Source organism: Rhea pennata, chromosome 2, assembly GCF_028389875.1.
Source record: "Rhea pennata isolate bPtePen1 chromosome 2, bPtePen1.pri, whole genome shotgun sequence".
In the NCBI taxonomy this organism is placed as follows: domain Eukaryota; kingdom Metazoa; phylum Chordata; class Aves; order Rheiformes; family Rheidae; genus Rhea; species Rhea pennata.
In genome coordinates this window covers 25,412,463-25,439,264 of record NC_084664.1, presented here as the reverse complement: position 1 = coordinate 25,439,264, position 26,802 = coordinate 25,412,463, and the positions used below count along the sequence as shown (strand labels likewise).

The window sequence follows — 26,802 nt, the reverse complement described above, 5'->3', positions numbered from 1 at the left end:
AGAAAGAAAAGAAAATAGAAAAAGTCCAACGTTGAAATGATAGAAGATATCTAGAAAGCCATAATATCAAACAAAGGCGTTGAGATGGCAGGGTTGATACTTTAAAAGATGTTTTAGTGGTATCACTGAGTTTTACACTAGACTTATAAGAAGTAGAAATTAAATATGTAATAGGATCACTGAATCACAAACCTTTAGGTACACACACATATACAGTAATCATATACAGCCTTGTAATTTAGGCTTCTTTTTGTAGACCTCACAAACAATTACACAGGTCAGAGAGATTTCCGAGTAAAGCAAAAATTATTTATGTGCCAGAAGAACTGACTTGTAGGTCAGGAAAACTTGTAAAGAAAATTAAAAGAACTAGGTCATTCTTGGCTAAAAAAATACATGAGGGACAGGGAGTATGTGATGACTGTACTTAAAATTATGCAAAATGAAAGAGAGGTAAGAACTGATTAGGATTTTACTGTTTCCCAGCAGATCCCAATAGATCTACCTGTAGGTATATCTAAGGTAGTGTAACTAGAAATAGTCGAATGCATATCAGAAATTAAAATTTTATGGTGAATGTTAGAAAAATACACTTAACAATTGTTCCAGGCCACAGCTTCCCAATGGGCTAGAAACTCCACTGTTATAGCCACGTAAAACTAGACAAACTGAAACACTTAGGAATATTCCTCAGGGAACAGATTGGCCTTAACAGTAGGGTGGATAAGATGATCTCATAGATCACTCCCATCTCTAGTTTCTCTGATGCAGAAATTACTTCTTAAAATACAAAATATGACCAATTAACTTGGCTTAGCATGCATGTATTTTCAAGGGTACATTCTCTATGTATTACTTGTGCACACTCAGCATATGGGGGCATTTTCTGGCATCATTTGAGAAATTATTTGTGTGACAAAAGAACATTAGCATAGCATATTTCCGTACATTCAATTTAGATTTCCCTATTATTTTATATAAAACTGATTCTGAATAAGCCAAATGCTGCTACTTCTGAGACTTGGTTCAGAGATCTTCTCAGTGGAAGAGTCTGGGATGACCTTGCAAAATAAGCATGACTCAAAGTGACAGCCATCTCATGTTGAAATGTGTGGCTCACCCTCTGATGACAAAAAGCATGACTAACCCTATTGATGTATTGATGAGACCATATGCTGCCATACTATCTAACATTGCTCTTCTATTGTCCTGCTTAATTTTCTAGGACTCCGGCTGTCACCATGCAGCCTTATATGGAGTAAGAGTTAAGACCACAGCTAAATGAGTTGCTGTTACATCTGAATTGACATAGTAAACCAGCCTGTAATAATAAACTTGGATGCATCAAGAAACTGCATATTTTCTGTAATGCAAGAGCTTTTGTAATGCAAGAGCCTATTCCCTAAAAATTAACTTGTTTAGTGGTTGTTGGGGTTTTTATGTTTGTTTGGGGCTTTATTTTTTTTTTTTTTTTTTTTGGCTTAAGAATTCATATTCCTGTCTCCGTAACAAAGATTTCTTGTTTCCTTCAGCAAATACTCTTGTGGGATCCATACAAAAGATGACAAATGCAATTCAGAACGAGGAGTTGTGTTCACACTGAGTTTTAGTTTTTACTTAAATGGAGATTACACAAAGTCTGGGTGGTTATTTGAGAAACTGTTAAAAACTGTTGAACTTTCTGCCCTAAACAGATTTGCAATGCTTTCTAACAGGCTCAGGGTAGGTGATGACATTCACCACTCTCTTCATAGTAAAGATGTATACTGGCCTTCACCTAAGAAGCTTTATCTGTCAAGAAGCCTGGTTTCAGTGTGCAGTAATTGGCTTCAGAGGGCTAAGGCTTTTTATGAAAACCAAGTAATTGCTTCCAGTAATCCTCCTGGTAAGATTTCTGAAATTCAGAGGAACAGTTTTCATCCAAGTTTCCCAAACTATATGTCTGGCTTTGCACTATTAAATATATCAGAAGAAAAATAATCTGCTTGGTTTTTATGTATTCATTACCAAGAGGCAATACTGGAGTCTCCTCCATAAAATCCACTAGTAATATACAACATATTGGAAGGGCACAGAGATTTTTACCTTATTTATTCAAAAAAAGTCATGCTTCTGTATGATCCTACTTATAAACAGAATTAGATCTATTTCATATGATATTTTCCAGCTGAACACATTCTTCCTTGTTTTCTTTCCATGGCATGTATCCAGATACTTTTTTGAAATGCTTTCCTGTCACACATAAAAATATTATTAATAGTGGAAAAGTGATGAGTAAATCTGATTCCAAATGGATAAAAGTAGTTTTCAGATAGGAACTGAAATGCCCTTCCAATAACTACAGATAAGGTGGCTTCCCCTCTCACAATATTTCTATGAATCAGACCCCATGAAACTTTTCCAATCATAAGCTGATTTATCCAATAAAACTCCTCTCATTGCTAGTGTTTTCTCCCGAAGTTAGATTAAAAATACCTTGATAGTTGCCACAACATCTTCACCACTTAAGGATTAGCATTTCTTAGTCCTGGAAATTATGATAAAAAACACCAAGGGCAAAAAAAAAAAAAAAACAATTTACCCTACATGTTTTCTCTCTTGGGCTGGAAGCACTATTTCTTCAGTATGTACTGGGACTCCCACTCTCATATTTCTTTCACTGAAAACTGTTTACAGCAGATACAGGATAAAGATGCCTTTGTAATGTCCCCTGTGTGAAAAGATAATTTGGTGCACCTGTGTCTAAGACAAGATCCACTTTCATATAATAAATATCTTAATTACTGTCATAGGTCTTCACTGGTCAAATATTCATGAAAGCATGCATGGAATTACAGAGAACCCTCTAATTTGCCCTCAGAGTAGGTTATTTGAGGAGGCTGTTTGGTATCTGAAAAATACTATTTATTTTTCTAGCCATAGAACGAAAAAACTCCACGTAAATAGCTTTCCCTAGATTAAGATGAGAATTGATCTTATCTATCAATCCAGATGCTACAAAGTTCTATAACTGTGATTAGTAAGTAATTTCATAATGTGACTGGCCTAGTTATAAGTAATTTATTCTACAGCACTAAGCATAGCTGATATTAGTTAATATAAGTGAATTTAAAAAATATCATGGCCTCTAATTTCTTAGTTTACCTGAATTGTGATTACAAGTTTACATCCGATCATTCTTTCATTGTATTTTTTAAAAAATAAAACAATGCAACATGCAAAACATTGTCAGCTGTTAGCAAATACAGTTTATAGCCAGCTGCACCTGAAAATAAAACATCCCTAGTGACTTCCTGATCTAAGAAGCCCAGATGTAGCAGCACATGCATTGCATGACTCAAAAGGGATTTAATAATCTGTTTAAATTACTTCATTTACTAATACTATATTCTTCCTGCAAGGAACAACAGAATAGGTTAATTTGGGGAATTTTTCCCTTACATATCTGCATGACCTATATATGGTTTTTAGTAATTTATTATAAACTCTTCATGTATTGAAGCTTATTTTCCTTGCATTGACTTTCAAAGAACCATAAAATTCAAGGATTGGGAAGTTATACCAGAGGCAATTGAAAGCCCTTTTCTTAGCTGCTAGTAAGTCTTCATCAAGAGGAAAAAAAAGCTTATCAAAAGTTATCAGAGTTCTTTGATGCAGTCTCAGGTATAATACACTCATGCAATGCCACTGTATCACATGCTGTCAGCAGTAAATCACAAAGCACACGCCATTGATTTCCATCACCAGCCTGACACCATTAATGCATGTATGTCTTCATTAATATTATTTTATTGCCAGTGGCTATTTAAACAGAAAGCAGGAGAATGTAATACTGTATGCGGATCATTAGCTTTTAGTTACTAACCTAATGCCCTACACCAGCAAATGAAGTGTAAAAATAGCCTGCAGCCTCTGCCACCTGCTTCCCAGCCCCTGTCCAGCGGTTAATATTTGGGTTCTTTTTTCATGTGGCTGGTCTTCTACTCAATAACAGCCCCACTTTCCGTTCCTTGGGAACCACCATGAAATGTCATTTATCATGGCTAAAGCAAAGGCCGTGTCATTTTTCTTCCTAAATGGAAGAAACAGCTGTGCTTTGTACCTCAACATTATTTAAATATTTAGCGAAGTGGCTATCTCGTTTTGTCTTAATGCAGATTATCAACAAAGACACATGAGAGCACACAGTATCTGATATAAGGACATAATACCAGAAATTGCATAAAGATGCTAATGCTACAAACACACTTTTGATAACAAAATTACTAAATTATCTTGGCATCTGATGGAAGGTAGCTTTCTCCTTGTGCCTCTTCCCTCTTTCCTCCCTCCCTCTGTCTCCCCCTTCCTCTCCCTTCCTCCCACTCCAGGAAGTCACTAAGTGGTTGTAATGTAATTTTGGTACCTCCATCATACAAATAAAGCCCTAAGCTTGACTTTACTCTAGCAGAGCTCACTATTAGATTTACCAAATCAGCATAAGTGACCTTAACATGTAGTTATATCTCTTGCATTTAAATTGGAAGTGCTGTATCAGGTAACCCAGTAAAGCGAAGAGAGAGAAAAAACTAGAACTCTTCTGTCACATACAATATAAATTTGCTCTAATCTGATTTCTGGTTTGGCAATAATTCAGCATCTGTATAAATTTCTATCCTGAAAGAAACAACTATGAAGTTTTTTTCTACACTTCTCGTAGTTCACCAATTTGCATAAGGCACTAGAAATTTTATCAGTGCTACTCGCCTAGTACAGCAGTAGTATGACTTCAGATTTCATTTGAAATAAAGCTTCCTGCCTCTACCCCTGGGCATCTGGATCTTTCCTGGACCTATATTAAATGTTCAGCATGAGAGGACATAATTTATGGCTATTGTTCAAGCTCTTCAGCAATGATCCTTGCCTCATTTTAAAGGTCCTAAAAGTGACATTTTGAGTCCTTCACTGATCTGTCCTTCTCTCCCTTTAATCTGAATATAAACATATTTCATGAAAGTAATGCCAAGTCTGTTTAAAATACTTCTATTAGCTGCATGGATTAATTTGATCTCTATTACAATGACTATACATAGCTTGACTGGGCTTTTTATAGCTCTTTTACTAACATTATCAATTGGAAGAATTATTAAAAAATTTTATTTTATGAAGTACTAAACTTTTGAGTAAATGATTCTTTGTGAAAAAGTTTCAGTAAGAATGAAAATTTTAAAATCCCTTGCCCATTTTTAAAACACAAATGTTACTTTCAAAAAGCAATGAGCTTTTAAATTGGTAAATATTAACAAAAAGATTCTGATTTCTGTTTTTGACAAAAAAGCATTTTATAGGACTTTTAAAGCAATTTGCTTTATTAAAGATATCAAAATTTCTTTAGAAGTTTCCACATTTTCTTTCAATTCTTTTTATATATTTTCACTAATTCAGACATATATGTACACATACACATGGATGTGGGATTCTTGAAAGCTGAACATATGCTGACTGAATTATCTCAAGATGAGCAAAAAGGACTATTTATGTCTACCAGCTATTTCCATCTTCTTCTGCAGCTGCCATACCTCACCCTGAGCAAGCCAAGCTTCTTGCTGAAAGGATCAGAGGTGTATCTGGGCAAAAAGATGACTGCAAAAAGTCAGGAGCAGATGGGATGCAAGGATTGCAAGCAGTCTGTGAAGACACTAGGTTGAACAGATCCTTGGGAAAACAGAGCAGTTTTAGCACAAATGAGAAGCTAAGATGCACAGGAGAAATGATTTTAGATTCGTGAGGTTTGAAGAAAGCCAGACAGCTGATAAAGAAGATACTGCCTTGGCCTCTGGTACAGTTGCAGCGTAACAACATTCACATCCTGAGACTTTCGTTCACCAACCCTAACAGGTCAAGGAACTAAGGCAGCTGGAGACCCAATTATATTAAGTTCTCTCTTCAGTATTATTTGCTCCAGTATTTATACTGTGTAACTCTCCAAAGAAAATAATACTGCAGCTTCTAACCGTGGCCTCCAGAAGTCAAGACTGACAGCACTACAGGGAAAAACTAGATGATACTTCCAGCAAAACAGTTTTTCATGACACTTCTTCTGATCTCAGAGTTACAGGAACAAACACAGCCTACTCATGCTTAGTTACTTTCCTCTGAAAAAAAAGGTATTCTTGCTAGGTCATCTGCTTTAGTACTATGAAACACTTCAAGATTACCATTGTAAATATTATTCTCCTACCATTACAGCCTTTCTGAAAACTTAAATTCCTCCTCCCCTTATCTTATAGCTACCTCTAAATTTTAACATAATCCTAATTCTAAATACAGACTGTATGTATTAAACATAACGATATTTCAAGCAAGCTACTAACAAATCATTATATTCCTTTGGAATTTGTTCAGTATATATTTTTTCTCAAATGAAGTGAGCTGTGTAGATTTAAAAGGTTAATCAAATATACACTGAAAATAAATTAATTTCTTTCACAGCATGGAACTTTATAAAGAAAAACTTCTTTTTCCACACTTCTGTTTCTGCATTCAACATGCAGTGCTTCCACTGACACAGTTCTTACTAACTACAGATTTTGTACAGATTACAGAGATCTCGTGACCTCAAAAGCTACAGGATAAACAAAGAAATTCCACCTTAGTTTCTAACAGTCAAAGCCAAGCATACACCTTTTTGTTCAACACAAGCCTAAATGATGTTATTCAAAGCGAGCAAGCGGCTATCTGTGGCACACATCAAGCTGCCCTCTTTCATACCTGCAGACTTGAAAGAAACCTGCTCAACAACACGTCACACACTGACTTACTCCAAACTACTAGAGTGCATTAAGAATGGAGGCTGCATTTTCACATCCTGAGAATCCTGGTTTTGTCCCTGCTACAGTTGTGAAGCTCTGAGCAGGCATGGCAAGTTTCAGTATTTCAGTCACAAATACAAGGCTCTACCTGGCCACTCATTTTACCTTTTTTTTTTTTTTTTACCAAAAAATCATATTGTGTTATTGTATCATGAATTAGTAAGTATTCATGGTTACCAGCTGTTTGCTAAGGAACAAAGTCTATCTTCTGCAACATAATGTATCAGATTAAGTCTACAGAAAGCAGGGAATAACAGCTAACCCCCTTGCAAAGCATTATCGGATCTGCTAGTGGTGTATCAACATTAGATACCAGCAGCAAACTGTGGGTGGCAGGAGGGGATTCCTTTAAGGAAATACTAAGTGAACTACACAAATTACTGCATACACAGCACTTAACCCGTACCACTGATCTTGTTACATGTTTGTTTTACATGTCTAAGCAAAATTAAAGCTAAAGCACCTACACAGTCTTATATAAGGATGCTACTCTTACCACATGTCAAGGCAGGTGGAATATTCTGTTGATCCCAGAAGGACATCTGGAGGCCTGTACCATAGCGTAACCACTTCATTGGAATATGTGTGGCTGGGAACTGATTTAGCTCTTGCAAGACCTGTGTGGCAAATACAAATAAATTAATAAAGACAAAACAAAGAAATGTTTTGCTTTACAGTTTAAGATCCTAAAAGGATATATGAACCCACACCACATAACATGATAGCATATTCCCAGCTTTTGTTTCTTCTAGCACTGGAATACATTATTTAGTGAAAGAACATAGTAGCGTCTATCATGTAGTTAGTACCTGGCTGAACAGAGCTGTGATTATTATGAAGAAATAATAAAGTGTGCCTTTGATAATGAGAACAACAGGACCAATAGAGATGCAAGGATACACTGTGGTATATCTAAATGCAAGACAAATAAACAAAAGCTTTCATTTCCATAACTACTCATCCTTTGGCATCGTTGTCTTTCATTTCAGTGTTACGTCAAAAAACAAACTCCAATACAAACAGTGTCACAGATGGGATTCTCCAGGGAAGCCTATGGAAACCTTCCACAGTTTATGCAACAAATCCAAGCCTATTTATTCAAGGTTATATCTGGAAGCAGGCGAGGCATATATACATTTGCATTCAAATAAATATTAACATTGCAGTAATACATCAGAAAATGGTATGTGCAAAATTCTTGCATCTCTCAACAAATATACATTGGCAATGTAACAATCTCAAGAGCAAAAATCATTTCAGTGAAATCTCTCCAGATCAGTGGCCTACTGAAGATACAGTATTTACAAAAATTGTCTTTTAAGCTTGCCAGTCATTTGAAATAATTAACACTAACTGGAATGCAAATCCTTACAGAATTTGTTACATATACTAACACAACCATAATCTATCTCATGTATAACTGCCAAGATTTTGGGAGAGATTGTTATATGCTAAAAACAGCAGTAAAAAGCATACTTTCCTAACAGTTCTCCTATGAAAGCCTCTCTCATCCAGGAACTGGAAAAAAGATATTTCAGGCTATGGTGACTGCTTCCATCATATGCCTACAAACACCTTTCCCCACCTAATTTGCTCCTAGTTATTGCTTTGAATAAGGCTATGAAGGCACCACAGCCCCTGACTGGGAACACTGGACGTGCACAAGTAAGAGCAATCACAACTATAAACTGCTAGATTTTCTTGTCCTCTGAAAAAAAGATTATTGATTTCCTCTTCACAAAACAATAAAATTACTAAAACAGAAGGTCACGGAGAAGCCAAAAAGTAAGGTCCTGCACTCAGAAAGGAATATACAACACGAGAATTCACATAAATGTGAAGATTAGTTCTTTGCACCTTTATACTTAATACAACTGGAGAAGCTACTTAAGAATAGTTAATCTCACTGAATACATCTCCATAATAACGATGGCAAACCTTGCCAGTAGATTGCAATATCCACTGATTATAGCAATTAGAACAGCATAGGGGAATAATTTTACTTGTATGCCAAAATTTCTAAAAAAAAACCCCAACATTTCAAACGTGAATAACCATTCTTTGTTCAGTTTTCAGACTCCCATCTCCTTTATGTTTGTGCAGCTGGTCATCAGCTTGACCACTATCTTGGCTCATGCCAAGAACTCTGGGTTGGCAAAAGCAGCACAGCTCCAGAGGGCCCCAGAGGAAAGGCCACATCACATACACTGCTAAGGAATAGATCTTACTCTTATACTCACATATTCCCACAGAACTAAACTGAAACAGTAGTCTCCATATTTGTGGATCTGGACCTACTATTCTTAAGCTAAATCAAAATGGTGAAAGGATTTGACCAGCCTGGATGGCGAATGTCCTTTGCCTGACTGATCCTCCCTTCCAGCTTCCTTTTACTCTTGCTTCCTGTTCGCAGGAAGACTGAATCTGATTGCAAACCATCCCTTCTCTTACCTCCTACCTAGCTTTGATAGGATAAAGGGCATGGGCATGCAGGGGAAATGCACATCTAAGAAGCCAGCAATGCCATGTGATCTACCCCAAATACTTTTGGGGAAAACTGGCAAAAAGCTTTAGAGCTTGTGGGATGATAAAGGAACTCAAGTCTCCATGATATGAAGTCTGATCCACTCAAGAAATCTCCCATGCAGGAAGCAGTAAGGACTCAATTTACCAAACCAGCAATCAAACTGCAAATCATACAATATTCCTGCCTGCCTGCCAGTCTTTGCCATCATACTAGCTAGCCAGTGCTAGCCAGCACCCAAAACACCTTTCTTCCTGTGGTGCCACCATTCAGCATGGAACCAAACCTCCCATCTGACTGGGACTGCCGCCCCATCCTACTCCCTCTGCCCCTATGCTGCTAGGTCCCTTTCAGCTCTGATTTCTCCCAGGATAACTGAAGATTGATCAGATTTTAAAAGATGGCCCTTTCCTGCTAATCTCTGTGTGTTTGGCAACTAAATCTTTTTCTTTAATCTGCTCCTCACTCCCAAACCACCATGAAAACCTCATCAGAGGTTAGCAGCTATATTTAGTTCCTCAGACGCTTATCAGAAAATCACTTCTGGAACAGAGAAAATTATAAACAGAACCTGAATTTGTAAGAGCAAGCTGAACTCATTCATTAGCAACAAGCAGCATTGCTGCACCAGGCTTGAGAGGTTTATGGTTACAGGCCATATGGTTTAAGTTGTGGCCAACTGGTTTCCTCGTTATGCACACACACTAGTTTGGAGACTAAATGGACAAATGGAAAGCAGAACTGAGCAACCGAGGTAAATAGCCACAAAGGCTAAATTTTGGCACAGGAATAAAGTCCCTCTGTTTTAGGCAGTCACTCCTCCAGTGCAGAATTCAAAGTACCTAAATTAGGCTAATGCCTCAGAGGAGCTTCTTTGTCTTCTCTCAGAAAGGGAACAAAGTTTGCTTTTTCTGAATAATACTCTTGGTGCATAAATTAGGCATTTGCAATTATGAATGCTTTCATTTGACTGTTCAAAATTAATGCAAGTGTCTCTCATCACACTTAAGGCATGAACAAAATATCATCTTCCAGACATATTTACAGTTTAAACTCAATGCTTCCAATATATATATATGAAACACTAACAAGATACTGCATTTCTTGTTTTGATGTTCCAGATGCAAATAGATGACAGTTACCATTCTTTTTCAGGTATCTTTCTGCAAAAATAATTTTGAAAAAAGCTATTTATTTTACAATCCTTTTGCATATCCAAATATGCTTACTCATGCAAAATTTATTTAACCATATCCTTCAAATGAAAGAAAAATGAAGGGTAGGATTAATTAGCACAGCATGTTCGATTTCTTTAAGGGTTCCTTGTCTGTCTCCATGGTTACACTACAGGAAGAGAGACAATGTCTTTTCAGAAAGACAGCACTTATGGGCGATCATCAAAACTTCACATCTTAATGGCTAGTGCAAATAAAAGCCAAAAGGTAAGTGGAGAGATCGCCAGGTGAGTACACAATATTTGCAAATTGCTGCTTACATACTTTCTGCTGGCAAAGATGCACTAATGACTTCCCAACAAGTCAGTGAACTCTCTTTCCGTTCTGATGCCTTCCAAAAAATAAAAGGTCAACAGCTGTTCTGCTGCTACAGCCTTACTTTTAAATAAGGAAGGAAGGCATAAGGCACAGTTATTAAGTCAGGTCAAGTCAGACCCACTGTGGGACTCCTGTGTAATTATGGCAAGCACAGATACTGTGTAATGTCCTACAAGCAGTTTGTACAGCCAGTGTTTTTCCAAATTGAAAAAAGAACCTGTTCTGAAGGTTACATGCTAAGAGCCCTACACAATATAATCTACGTGTGTTGTGAAACAAAGAAAAACTTTCTTTAAACTCATATATTAAATAATGAGGATATCCTGCAATGCCTTTTAATTTAAAATATAGGCCTACTGATCTATATCTATGTATGAATATATATTTTAACCCATAAAAACTCCTGCTGCCTCATGCTTCATATTAAAAAAATATATATATATAAGGAGGTATTATCTTTCTTGGTAAATACAATATTTTCTGCTTTGTCTGGCTTTCTCTTTCATCTCAGATTCAGAAGTTGCATATATGATTTTGCCTTGCATCAGTTATTGGCATTGATTTATTACTGTATTTTTAAATTGTATTTAGTTTTTATGAGACCATAGCTACAGCCAGGCTCCAGATCTATTCAGGGAGCACACTTTTGGCTATATGAGCACAAATATTAATATTTGATATCTCTTCAGCTGCAGCACAGCTTTCTAGTCAAGTTCATGTGACAATCAGGAAGCCTTTGTTCACGGGGAACAAGACCGTGCAAATGAGGAAAGCAGTCACAATTGCAAAAATCAGGGCTTGCCAATGCCGTAAACAATGTGCATTGTTTTACTTTCCATTATACCTTAAATGTGTTGATTTGTTTTTACTATTTTCATTTACATATAACAAGAAGGGCTATAGCAGGGCATACTGCAAACAAACAAATGAAGTTTTGTTTTTTTCATTTTAACAACTACCTTGGGTTTGGGGTAAATGCCTTACAAAACTGTAACTATTATTCAGTGACTATATTAAAATATTATTAATGTATTCTATTGTAGATCATGAACTGTCAACTTCAGTTAATCGATTTACTCAGCTACTTACTTTCTAACAAAGTGTATTTATTCAGTGAATATCTGAATGACATCAAAACAGAATAGAAGTAAGAGGAAGAAATACTGACACTATTTCAATAAAGCAGTCAGCTCTCTAACCCAGAAGTCAAACCTTGGCGATCAAAAGTGTACTTCTACCTTTACATCCCCCCAACATGTCTTTCTAACTGTTTTATCAGGGTATCTTAAGTTAAACTTCCTTCAAATAAAATAAATTACCTATAATATCTGATGTCTGAGTTCTAATACAGCCACTGGATTATGGTGGATTACGGTTCATTCACACATTCATTCACACAAATTACCTACTCTTAGGGAGAGCCTAATTAGTTTTCACAGTTAATATTCCCAAAATGCACTTGAACAATTACTGGTCTTCCAAAAAAGAGAGTATGAATCAATCCTCAAACCTTCCAACCATGTTGATTGGTCCAATCAAGATTATTTCTCCCTACAAACCTTATCTCCTGCATAGCTTCAGACAATCACTTACAGTAACGGAGATAATTATTTTGGCCTTTGAATGGGACACAATTGTCAATTTGACAAACACAAGTTATACAAAGGGGAGATGCAGAAATATGTTTTTCTGCTAAAACAAAGTAAAATCTAGTCCTCATGAAAACTATTTTTTTCAACAGCTCCAGTATCTCTGTTTTTTTTCCTAAGCTAACCAAAAGATCATAAGCAGTGTAAAAGCAGGATAAGAAAGAGAGTTAGCTGCATATTGAAGACTGAAGATCCCTTTGATTACTTTGACTGAAAGCTGTTTGTTTCTCTGCTTGAAAATCCTTATAAAAACTTTCTGACGCATTTTGGAAAGGCCTATTGATGTTGAACATGTACCACAACCACCAGATTCATTAATTTTCCATTAGTTAACTAAAAATTCTGTTCCAATCAAAAAGTAAGAGGCATTGAAATGCAAAAGAAGTAAATGTTTCCTTTTCCATGCAGTGAGAATGTATCTATTCCCATGACCTTCTGTGTCGGTGTGAGTATGATGTTCAGACTGCCTCTCCTAGTCTAGAAGCAGAAAAGTAACAGCACGGGTAGAAAGAAAGAATCTGCACCAAGAGTATAAACACACACACAGACGTGCAAGTTCACGGTACTCAAGGCTAGCAAGCAATTCCGCATCAAAGATAACATCTGTCTTAACTGAAAGGCTTGGATTCATTATGAACATGGTATACGTGCCTACAATATTTTAACAGTTGGCTGATTTAAATCTTGCTTTCCATTTTCTGGATTCTTATTTAATGATGCTCATTTTGTTGTCATGCAAAAATTCTGTATGAAAATGATGACCTCTACTCCTAACAACATCCCAGCATGAATGCCTTTTTGCTAATAAGACTAAGTCAGAATTACTCATTCTACAATGAAGTTATTAAGGTTGAAGCAAAGGCTTAACAGCGACTGAACAGATGGTTTTAAACTGGGAATATGCAAAAAACAAGGAGGAAATTCTAGAAAAGGACAAAGAGACAGAAAATAATTCTTTACTGAAAATGAGGGGTGAAAATGCATCTGGGAATTTTTCAATATCCCCTAACAAAAGATAGAAAACTGAGAAGTAGTTATGAATGAGAAAGTACAATACTGCACAACAAGTTGAGTTGACTGGGATCTTTATCTGTACAACAAAAAGCAGGACTGCAAGATTGCCCTATCCTGGCTCCAAGTAAAAATGAACCAACTTTTCTCACTTCATAACTTTCACCACGTGATAAAAGTGCAATAGACACTTGGCACATTATTTGCAACAGGCTAAACAGAACATACTGGCAAAGAAAGAGATATACTTGCTCTGTCCTGCACAAGACTTTTCCTTTGCAGCAAATCACCCTCTAGACAAACTGCCTTCCTCTTTGTTCAAGTGGTGCTAAGAGGACTGAATGCACACCGAATTCAAGACCATTATATATACACCATTTAAATCCTTCTACTGAAACTTTTAATTAAATTTGACAGTTGAAGAACTGTTAAACAAGCATATTTGGTGTCATAGTGATTCACAGTCACCCAACCTAAAAAGAAACAAAAAAGCTAAGTATTTCACAAAGAGTTTTATATGCAAAAATCCAATCCCAGATGTTTACAGTCAGGTTATTTTGTATCTTAAATGAACATACAACATTGATAGTGATAAGGTGATAACACACTGAGCACATAGCGCTCATTCCATCTATTAATGAGAGCCACAGCTCAGTGCAATTAATCTGTTGAGTTTTGCAATGCTGATCAAAGACAAAGATACTCTCATGCTATTAGGTAATTACCATATGGAGCTTTTTATTCCAGTGCAATACCACTAATTTTCTAATCCATCGTTTTGAATTTAGAGGTAAAATATCCATAGAATTTTGATGAAGAAAATGCTTCAAATGACGGTCACCTAAAAGCCTAACCAAATGTCTGTGATTTTATTAAAAAAAAGACAAGGTCCCAGGATCTAGGCTAAAGATAGCTAATTTTACAAGAGCAGGGCTACATGAAGAAGCAAATAGTTGAACAACATTAACATCTTCAAAGAAATAGTACTTCCAAAAAGTAGATCTATTAACTGTTTTATTTATAAATCAAACAACACTGACAATGCCCATTGACATTACCGTGCAGAAGTGAAGTTTGTGAATTTGAAAAACGAGCACTACATGGCTATGGAAACCACAAATTCTTACAGTTTAAGGTCTGAATGATATGTAAGTGATAGAATTCTGGAACTGCCAACCACCCACCACACATGTCCACGCTGCAGGACCCAGCTGCAGCTGTTCCATTACACAGCCTCGTCTTTTGAACCACAGCTGCCCTGACTGTAACAAACAGATCTCGAGCTACTGTCAAGTTTTACCGAGGCTGCTTCCAGGCCCCAAGCCAGACTGTTTGTTTATAACAAATACTCAGCTAAGTTTGCTACTGCTGCAGTATGTTCTACTCTGCAACTTACATATTTTCTCAGTAGCTAAAACAATGTCTTGGGTGTTCCACCAAAGAATTCCAGGACATTTTGCATATGCTACAGCATTAGTACTTACATTCAAATATTGGATAAAGGAAACAGCATCTAAAACCAGATCTGACTGTAATATCTAAACTCTGAGAAAATGGTCCGAAAAGAGTGCATCAGTGCAAAACAAAATTCACAGTTTTTCTCTGTTATTTCAGAGCTTTTGGCAAAAGCCTTACGGCCTTTGTAGAGCAACATCATAAAGAGGCTTATTATGACAGAAATCTCTGGAGTGTCAGATCCACCTGTTCAACTAAATCACTCTTCAAAACTCATTTAATACATACGTCATCCTGAATTAGCTGAATCACAAATCTTACAAGAAAAGTTTTAAGGGAGCCACATTAGGTCTAAGTGATTATTTAAGTTTACATCAATAATCAGGCACCTGTACTCCTGCAGGGCCACCTAATCAGTTTATAACACAACTCTGTTGAACAAAAAGAAGTTAAAACAGACAATTTGCTTAAAAACAAAGAAAAAGGTACTAGAAGAACATTAAAACTGTGTATTATACAGCATAATTCTGGAAATACGCAGTTAAAATGCAAATGTTCCGCATGTGGCACCTTTCTAGAAAATGATATTGAAATGCCAGTGCCAGGATGGCAGAGTTGAACATCCAAAACCAAATGTAGTTCCCTACATACAGATGCAACCCTACTGAAGTCAGTGGAATTGCTCATCCCTATGTCACAACTGAATAAACCAAATTAAGATCTGTTTGCATTCTTCTATCTACTCTTTCATTTGACTTAATGGTTATTGACATACTTCTCCAGTCAGTGCTAGAGAGAAACTACTTTTAGGGTGCAACCAAAAAATCCCTAATACTATTTTGAACATGGATGAAGAGAGGGCCTTATCATGGGCACCTCTGGGACATTCCATGTTTTATTTAAACCATTTCCTGCTTCAAGTTTGCATGTGTAAACACACTGCAAGTATACAGGTGAGCACATTTGATTCTAACAATCCAGTTAGCCTTGCATGTTGCGCCCTACGTAGCAAAGCTGGCAGTAAGCTTGCACACTATCATAAAGAACTAGCAAAGAATCACCAAAGTTTCAGGAATCTAACATTAAATATTTATGCTTATAATGTGTACTTCAGTGAACCACTGTTTTAAATATTTTTTCCCCTAAGGTCTGCAGACAGTTCAAAGCTGCATCAAATTTCCACCTTGTTTGAAGAGCCCAGAACTTAATAGCATCAGTGATGACAGTACTGAGATGGTAAAAAGCTTTTCCTTCCTAGCTCCTCAAACTCCATTATCTGTTTTTACAACCAAATCAATCCACCTCGGCAAACATCTAACTTAAAGATCACTGTGATGAAATATTCTTAAAAGCAAATAAAGCCACAAGAGTGGATAAAACTGTAAAAATTTAAATTTGAGTGACTTCAGAAAGCTCACCTTACCAAGCTGAAATAAAGAAGACTCTTCACGGCTGGGGCTAAAAGAGAAGACCTCTGAATGTCTCCTCTCTTATTTCCAACATCCATAGAAAATAAACTACTCTAGTGCTGGTCATATTGTAAGCCACAAAAGCCAAAAGTGGGAAAAGCTAAAGTTGTTGTACTGACCCTGCAGGAGACTTTGGCCAGCGTTTACAAGCTGAAGCTCTAAGCAGACATTTTCCCTAATACATTATGCAAAAGTGTTGTAACAGTATTTACTCCTCCATGCAAAGGAGTTGTCAATGTTGCTATGTTGTGTCAGACATCAATAAAAAACAGCTGATTCTCCCACTTTTAATAATGGTAATTCTGTGTTTTTCAACATTTCACTTGGTCTCTCAGTCTTATAGTTTGCTTACTTATAACATACATTACAGTGGCAATGAGGAGTTAATATCTGTACAGCTCCTTGGAAATGTAAATCATGGGATAAGCATTAAGTATTACTAAAATAAGTGCTGCCTGGTGTCTTTTGGGTATTGTGCAGGCCAATTGCAGCTGGGGAAATTCTCATCTTAATGCAAGTAAACCTGCAAGCATGATTTTCATTTACATCAATAGCGGTTGTGAATGTATAAAAACATTACCACATCCAGGATTGTATCCTTAAGAAGGAATGAAAAAGACTGCATATGTTTTTAAAATTACCTAGGTAAAAAGTGAATCTCTTGCAGTAAGGTAAGGTTTTAAATTGTCTGAGGCAAAACAAACTGTTATAAATTATAGAGCTATCATTTCTTTAAAATGTAATCTCAATTATAGAATACCATGTGAAACAGAACAGATTTCTCTTAATAATCTGCCAGTCTCTTTTCACGTTAATGTTTTTCTTTGTATATTGATGCTTTTGTTCTGTTTGACGACAAATTCTTTCTTCTTTAAGCCACATCTTTTTCCAGACAGCCTTTAGCATCCACATAGTTGATTATTTTCTGTGTAAAATAAATCTGCATAACTTTTAACACATTAATGAAATTAAAATGATTTTAAAATTTGGCATAATTTTCTCACTACCTAGCACAACATGATCTCTGTAATAAAATCATAATTAGACCAAAAAGGCAAAGAGGGAGAGTACTACAGGATCAACCAGGACACTTACATTCAAAAGTTTTACCACGGCCATAGCAGGCATATCAGTATGGCTACACTGATAAAAGTAATTTGCCATTTTTCAAGTTGGAGGCAAATGATAGCACTAAGGCATCAGGCAGAGGAAACACCATTCATACTGAAGGTAGTGTGGATGCACCTGCTTACACACATCTGACTGTATCATGCTACAGATCAAATTTTAGAAAACAGAAGGGAGATTGGCAACCCAGAACAGAAGTGTTTCTCAGTTAATTTCTAAATAGAAGAAGGAAGGGGGGAGGGAGGGGGAAGTGCCATTGCAGAGACTTTTTAGTCCACAAAGTCACACTCTGCATCTCTTTCCTCACTCTTAAAATGCCACCACTAGAGTGACTACATCATTTCCTCACCAGCCCCAAAAACCGTTGTATCTGAAGCAACCCAAGAAAGTTTTGAAGAAAATGTAGTGTTTTAAATACAGGGTTTTGTAGCCACTATAGCTAAAAGGCTGCAGACTAAAGCTATAAGAGAAACAAGATGTGCAGAAACAGGAAATGCTGTTCTTATAAGAGAACTCATGTAAAATCATGACTAAATATGGCTTTTTGCAGTAAAAAAAAATTCCACTTGTCACTATTTCTCACATTTTAAATAAATCTACAAATTCATTTGGCTGGATATGCCTGTCTTGTAAAAAGTGGGAAATTGTACTTCTCCATGTTTTTGTACAATCCTCACACCCAGGTATGTGTGCATTTTCACCCTTAGGAATGCAAGACAATAAAAAATCATGATTGTGGTATTAACACTGAGCTACCTGCATGGTAGATGACATCTAACTTCCTGCTTCCTTCCAAGTGCACAACACAAACAGATTTTTCATCATAGTTGTTTTAAGAGTGTCATAACCAACTTCCTTTATTGCCCTTAATGGATAATTAAGGTGCTTTCCTCCTATTTGAAAGCTCAATATAACTACCTCATAACAATGGGAAGCCAGATTGAATCCAAAGTATTCTGAGTTACTTTTAACAGGGGATCTATTCAATCACACCAATCTCCAGCTCCTTATTGGCAAAGAAAGCTTTCTACGTGCTTGCTCAGCAGAAAGTTTTATTTTCCCCATCAACCAATAATCCCATAGTCATATAAACTCTGAGCATTTCTCAGTGAGAAACACATAAGTTACAAAATCTATTTTACTAATAGCTGAAAAGATCAGTATTTTTCAGGAACTTTAATTTCATCTGTTAAAAAGAAATCACTGAAGACTAACATGGACAAAAAATCTAGTATATAGCTCTACATTCTATTTCCTATTAGTAGAGAGATGTTAAAATCTTAGCTGAACAAAACAGAATCTCAGTTTTTGCAAAGAGCTGTCTCTAGATACTAAATCTCTGTCAAATCTTTCTTTTCCCAAAGGCTACAACTCTATTTCTGCCCGTAACATATTCTTCCTGCACCAACTCTCACAATGCCAGTTTTTCATTTACATTTGTCTAATATCTCAATAAAACCATCAGCTCTATGAAGCAAATTAGATTGAGGTCTGCGATGGGAATGACAATCCAAACAGACATGAGATGTAAAAAGCATCTGCAATGGCACTAGACCACAGATATTTTACATCTTCACGTCTAAAACAATGTATAAAAGGCTTCATCAAATCAAATGCCAGAAATCAAATCTACCCTTTGCACTGCTGTCACTTGACATTTCCTGCCACCTACACACCTCCTCTCCCTCTCCACCACATATCTCTTCTGGGAAAGATGAGAGAAGGTCACAGGAACAGCATATGAAGCCCCTGCTTCTTGGAGGGGAGGGGAAGGAGGTGACTGTGGCTACCCCCTGACAGCTGTCAAACCATTTTAAAGAAGATCTGAGGAAGGAAGAGAAAGGCTGTCACTCTGGGAAAGCAAATATCTAGTATAGCAACCTATTAAGGCTTTCTGAGTCCACAGCACCCACAGCTTTCACAGCCCGCAACTTTAACCCTTCCTCCAAGACAATGGATTTGAAGGTCCCCTACCTAGCTACAAGCTTAGCTCCTGAGCTTTGGCCTGATCTGGCTCTAGAAAGCAATGGAGACCACAGGGGTATTTTTCCCTTCCTTGGTAGTGTGCATTCAAGGTTACACCAGGACACATACACACAATCTGCCCTGCTGCTCCAGGCCTCTAACCCAGATGTCACAGTGAACAGCATTCTAAACTTTGCTCTCAACAAAAAATGCTGTATGTACAGTTAACTACATAAATAAATTTATTTTATTAAAGCATACAAGCTAACTCAATTTTCAGCATTTGGAGTTTCACTTTCCAAGTTCCTACTTCCTCTTTTCACCTTACTTATAACACTGCCACTGAAGTCATCTTCATTTCTTCATAGTAAATAAGTATCAAGACCTCAAGGACTCCTATTATTGACAGGCCTTGAGGGTACAGCAATGAATCCTTGAGACTTCAAAGGCTGTTATTAGAGGACACTGAGCTATACCTGGGGAAGCAGTAACCTTTGCCTGGAATTTGGGAAATTTCTTTTTCACTCTCTGCTCAGTTCAGACTGGGTGTTAGAGGAGTCTGTGGACCTGCACTAGGGGGAATATTCCCCCATTATGTTCACCATCAGTAGCTTTTAATAACAAAAATCCAAACAGCTTATGATTTCCCCCGTCCTGATACAGCCTATTCATGAAGCACCTTGGAGCTCACTGTCGGTTAGCTGCCTTAAAACTGACCCAGGTTTCCAGGCAGCTCTTACAGCTCACCCTGAAAACCATACTGCTGCAGCAACTCAGTCTACTGCTCCTCAGATCAGCTTTAAGGAAGATTATAGGTAGCCAGACTATAAGCAGAGACATGCCATTTGAGGAATTTTGCAAACAATTTTGGTAAGCACTGCTGATAATAGAACATGCCAGCTTTGTAGGCACCATGATGACTCCTTATACCAGTATCTTCAAGAACTGGTACTCTGTGGACCATTTACGCAGAAAAACATGGCAGTTATCCACACAACCAATCTTTCATGTTATTCAGCCTTTGATACTCTGTGGACCATTTACACAGAAAAACATAGCAGTTATCCACACAACTAATCTTTCATGTTATTCAGTCTTTTATATGGATCATATATGGTACATTATAAAGAAATTCCTTATGGGATTCTTACTGTGAAAAGAGAACTAATTTTTTCACGTTAACAACAAAACTTTGATCATTTTCACAGTAAACTATACAGTGATAGCTTAGTCCCTCATGACATATTTCCAACATGCTCCCCACAGTAAAATCTGTATGAAAATTCATGGAAACATCCTCTTAAATACTCAGTAGCAGTTTCAAATTGCAACTCCACTGAGTATAATTCTCTTTATTACAAACCTCAAATCTCTTTGCTTCTGTTATCCATTATTAATCAGCCTATGTATCTAAAAAGATGCAAGGTTCAATCATACTTATTTGATACTTTCTTTTATTACATCACGGAGTTTAATATTAACATGAAAGCTTAAGTCAGGACTTCTGCCATGATGCAAACCTCCTGCAGCTCCTTACACTTCTAAGGAGATCCCAAAAGATAATAAAAAAACGAAATTAAAAGCTTCAGGTTAAGTCTCATTTGGGAGTAATGTAAAGGAATTTCCATAAAAATTTTCATGCTGTTTTTCTCTCCAAATCCCACTCTTGTAGGTGAGAAAGAAAGAGCAATTCTTCTAACTGCAGGGACAAACACTAAAACATTAAGTTCCTAATGCTATTTCTCACTTATTTTGCAACACTAGAATTCTCAATAGCACAAATACAGTTTGAAGACTGCTTAAAAGACTGAAACTAACAATCATCAGTGTGGGGAACAAAAGATTTCTATTTAAATTAAAAAATAAAAATAGTATTAAAAACTCACAACACCAATCAGCAAGTTTTCCTATCCTTGCAAATTATAGTCGAACGCCATCTCATACTTTGAAACTGTGTTTTGCATTTCTGCCCCTGAGGTGCCTGGACAATCATGGTCATATACTGTGTCTCAGAGCCATGGCTTATTGAGAAAGTCTGTGTACATGCTAGAAAAGAATGATATGCCAATCAAAAGATGTGACTGCACAGCAGGTCTTTGTACTCATATAAGTACACAATTCAAAATACAGACCAAACAGATCTTCGAACTTTACATCCACACAGCTTGTACTGTTTACAAGCTATACTGCAGGCCTAGCAGATAAGACAAGCGGGAAAGGCGGCTGCAGAGAAGTTGCATCAACAGGCAGCTCTCTGAAGTAAGATTCTCAGCAGCAGGCTGATCAATGCACAATAAAACAGGACAAGAGCCCTATGAGTAATTTGGCCAGTTTCTCACAGCCACAGAAGTGCTATCACTCCCTCATATGCTAGCTAAATTTTTATTTCTGTTTCAAGACATTGACAGATGATGGCAAAAAGCCTATCCTCAAAAGTTCTGTAATTGCTTTATAAAAAAACTTCTGATGACAAATACAAGTTTTTGGACCCAGAAAGCACAGTGTTATTCTAACTAAAGGATATGTAAGAATAACCATACTATGATCAGATAAGGAATCCACATCATACTTTGGAGTCAGAATAGTGGGCTATTCATTGATGCTTTAGGACAGAGAGTAAGAAACCAGACACAGAAAAACTAATTCTTCCTGGGATATACTCACTCACCTTCTAGCAATAAGCTATTTAGGGTCTCTGAGCTGGAGTTTATTAAATATGATAATCTGAATGCAAACACAGCTGGTTAGCTAATCCTTGATTTATATCAGCATACACAAACCTAAACCGGAATGCCAATACCCAATCATAAAAAAGTTACTGTTTTTACTAATGTAAGAACTAAATACATTGAATCACAGAGCCATTCCAAATGGAAAAGACTCAGGAGTTCACCTAGTCCAACTACCTGCTGAAATCAGGATCAGTATTGAATTCAGATCAGGCGGTCCAGTCGGCGAGGGAAACGGAGATTCCACATCCTCTCTGGGTTGTTCCTAATGCTGAGCTATCCTCTTGGGAAACATTTCCCGCCTTATACCCAGTTGCAGTATCTTCTGGTTCAATTTATAACCATTGTCACTCCCACTATGCACCTCAACAAAGAGCACCTTCCTGCTGTTTGTCTCCATCTTCTTGGTAACCTTCTCTTAGCTAACATGAGACTGCTATTAAGACCATGAAGACTTCTCTTCCCCAAGCTAAAAAAGCCCAGTTCCCTCAGCTTCTCCTCTCAAGTCATGTGCTCCTATATCCAGCCATCCTGGTGGTCCTCCTTAGTGGATTCACTCAAGCCTAGTAACATTTTTCTTGTACTTGGGGAGGAAGAGCAAGCAAAACTGGGAACAGTCTTACACACACAGTCTAACAAGTGCCCAGTAAAGGTATTTAAAAGGGAGGAGTAAAGACCACTTCCCTTCCCTCGATCTAGGCTACCATTCTGTTGATACAGCCCAGTAGGCTTCTGACCTTCATTGCTGCCATCATGTACTGCTAACTTCTGTTAGCCTGAGATCATGTTAACCTGCTGCTTTTCAGCAGCACTGCTACCCAGCCAGTTAGTCCCCAGCCTGTACTGTTGCGTGGAGTTAGTCCAGCCCAAGTATAGGAATCTTTACATGTCTTTGCTGAGTGTCCTTAGGTTCCTGTCGGCCCATTCTTCCAAATCTGTTTAAGCCTCTCTGAATGACAGCCCCATCTTCAAGTGCATCAATTGAACCTTTCCAATTTCGTGTCACCTGCAAACTTGATGAAAGTGTAATCCATTTCCTCCTCCAAGTCATTGATACTGTTAAACTGGACAGATCTGAGTACCCCTGAGGAACTCCACTTGTAACCAGTCTCCAGGAAGAATACAAACCATTAACCATGTGCCCAAGACCTCTTTCACACATCTGGAATTCTACTGAACTAGACCATAATGTCCCAACAGGAACACAAGGAAGCTACAGGAATCTGTGCCAAAAGCTTTGTTATAGTCAAGGTAGATAGCATCAACCATTCTCCCCATATCCATAGATCTAGTCATTCCATTACAGAAAGCAATCAGATAGGTCAAACATGATTTACTCTGAGACAATTTATACTGCCAGTCACTTTCTTCATGGGCACAAAAATGGCTTCCAAGAGGACTTGCTCATAATTTTTCTAGGGACTGTGGTTGATCAGCTTACAATACCCCAGATCTTCCTTCTTGCTCTTCTTGAAAATGGGTGTAACATTCACCTTTCTCCAGTCATTGTAGACCTCTCCCAATCTACACAGTTGTTCAGAGATGATAGAGAGCAGTCTCAGTGACATCAGACCAGCCCTCCTACTACTCTCACAGGCTTCCTATGTGGACCCATGAAATTACACGGGGCAGGATTTCCCAAAAGATCTCTGACTCAATCCTCTTTCACTCTTTCCCTCACTTCTCTCCTCCCTATACCCTATCACCTGAACAAAGGTTTGTGTGATCTTACTGGTGAAGATGAAGACGACGAAGTCACTGATTACCTCAGCCTTGCATGTGTATGGTGCCACCAAATCACCTGCACCACTCAACACTGGGCCCCACATTTTCCTTCTTTATTCTTTCAAAACTAATGTAATAGTAGAATCTCTTCTTGTTTCCCCTGACATCCCTTGCCAGATTCAACTCTGGTTGATCTTTGGCTTTCCTGACACTATTCCTGCACGCTCAAACAATGTTCCTACATTCTTTCTTTATACCTTGTCCTCAATTCTATCTCCTATGTATACCCTTTCTGCACGGAATTTATGACAGAATGTACCCAAGCTAGTCTCCCAGTTTGTATGCTCATTTTCCTAGGTATCAGCATGAACCATTCCTGTGCTTGGAGAAGGTTGTCCTTAAGAAGAGCCAGCACTCTTAAGCTCCTTTGCCCTTCAGAGCTGTCTTTCACAAGATCCAACCTACAATTCACAAATGAAGTTACAGCTGGCAACAAAATTGTTAGAAGAATTACCCAAGCTTAGGACTGCTACATAACAAATATCCCCACAAAAATGCCAATTTCTTACCCACATATTTTCACTTCAGCTGCAAAGCACAACTACAGCTAAAATATGACAATCAGCTGGTTAGTGAAAACACTCTTCTACACAGTAAAGTACATCAGTTCACAACCCTGAAAATCAGCATTTTGGAACACAGGTATAATAACAAGCACAATAAGAAACTCCCATACAAATATCTAGTTGAGTAAGACTTAAATTCAATTATGTTCAACAAAGCACATCCAATTTAGGAAAAAGTGATAGTAGAAAGGTAGATTTGGTGGAAAGGTAGATCTGAAGAGTTCAAAATCTGTGCTCTCTTGAAAGTCAATGTGGGTATAGTATCAGCCCCACACTTAACATAGATATAAAACTAAGCTTATATTTTTAAATCAGTACATGTAAACTAATCAAGACAACAGCACAATATCACATTCCAGTGATTTGTGATCTTTTTAGGCAGCCTCCACAACCGCTAATTGCTTCTCTTCCTCATGCTTGTACAGCATCTTACTTTTGCCTCCTTAACACTCCGTTGCTGCCTGCCTCCTCCCTCACCCGAACCTTCGCTGCAGCCTCTTTCAGTCCATTTCTTTTTCTTCCCAGCTACCTTAATCTCCTCCCAGAGCTGCTGCTATCATCCCAGCCCTTTCAAGCCCTCAGACTCCTCTGCCCGTGGTCACTCAGAAGCACCAACCTTCACGCAGAGTCAAAGATAATAAGCCTGACAGAGCTCGTCTGTTCCTCTGCTGCTCTAATCTATATATGCTTCTACAGTCTTTGGGACATACTTCTTAGAAGGCTGCAGTGACACTTTGAAAATAAAGGATCACTATAATCACACGTATGACTGGTTATAATATGCAGCTCATACACAAATAAAACAAAGATGTTAAGTGATTGTTACTACAACACACATATTTGCTTAGATTACTATTTCACTTAGATCATAGAATCATAGGATGGTAAGGTTGGAAGGGACCTCTGGAGATCATCTAGTCTAACCCTCAGCATAGCCCCTACGGGGATTGAATCCGCAACCTTGGCATTAGCAGCACCACGCTCTAACCAACTGAGCTAAACAGATCACTAACACCTGATCATGTATCTCTCTTGAAAAAAAGATTTTGTTCGTGTTTTATCTTTATGTTCACACTCCTATTCACTGCTATATAACCATTTGACACTGTTTACAGTTAAGATAAATGTGTTTATTTTAGAAACATATTCTCTGCTTTTTGAAGTGGACTTTCCTGAACAAAGGCTCAAAGATATTTTTTTTTTTAAGTCAAACATCCACAAAGCCAGCACAATGTTAAGGCCAAACATATGCATCTGAAAACAGTGCAGAGAAAAGTTAAAATGAAGAAATTGCTAACCAAAGCCTAAGAAACAGCTATCCAGCCTGGCCTGTGTGTGGTAACTAGTGTCACGCATAAGGCTCTATTCATTTAGACGTACGTTGAGGGGAAAAAACAAACCCAAAGACTGGTAGCTAAATTCACATCACAGGATCAAAATTAACATCTGTACTCATTTAATGATTTCATAAGGAATATACCTTAATTTCCCGTGGAATTTTAATTACATTAAAAAAAGAATGCAGGAATTGTGTTCAAGGTCTATTTTTCACAGCAATAATTATTCAGGAAATAGTGTTCTCTATCTTCTCAAGAAAGCTGGTTTCTTTATACCTCATCAGTTTTTAATTTGATAAAGCCTCTGTGTTCTGTTATCCCTTTTCATTTGACTGCTGAATCCTCTCACAACCGTTCATTTCATAGCAGCCACAGCACAAAGAGCAGCAAGGCAAAGCAAACTGCCGCGCATCTGAACACTGTCCCTCCCCTGCAGCGCGCTGTCTGCCTCTGGGAACCCGACTGTAGAAAAACACGAGCCCACGGTTATTCAAAGATTCCACTTCAGCTGCAACGCAATGTACTAACGGGCATGAATAGCTTTTCTTTTACCTTGTTTGTACAAGAACTATGATCTACTACAGCCTGCTTTTAAGTATTTGATATCTTACACTGAGGGGATTAAATAAGCCCGACACCAAATTAAAAACTTCAGGCACATTGTTGATTTTTTGTAAACTTACGAAACCAAAATCTGAAGGTCTTGTCCTTAGAGACCAAAAGGCCTTTACTCTAAGATTTTATATTTATTGTGCTAGCAAAGTCAGTCTGATCTCTGAC

At 37.5% G+C, this 26,802-nt stretch overlaps 1 protein-coding gene across 7 annotated transcripts in view; it reads right to left on the bottom strand.

Moving 5' to 3' along the window:
* CDK14 (cyclin dependent kinase 14) overlaps window positions 1–26,802 on the bottom strand; it is a 335,131-nt gene that overhangs the window by 136,878 nt on the left and 171,451 nt on the right. For all 7 annotated transcript variants that reach the window (XM_062569095.1, XM_062569097.1, XM_062569096.1 and 4 more), the window contains one exon: window positions 7,348–7,468. In XM_062569095.1, coding sequence (XP_062425079.1) covers window positions 7,348–7,468 — 121 coding nt within the window. The remainder of the gene's footprint in view (window positions 1–7,347; window positions 7,469–26,802) is intronic.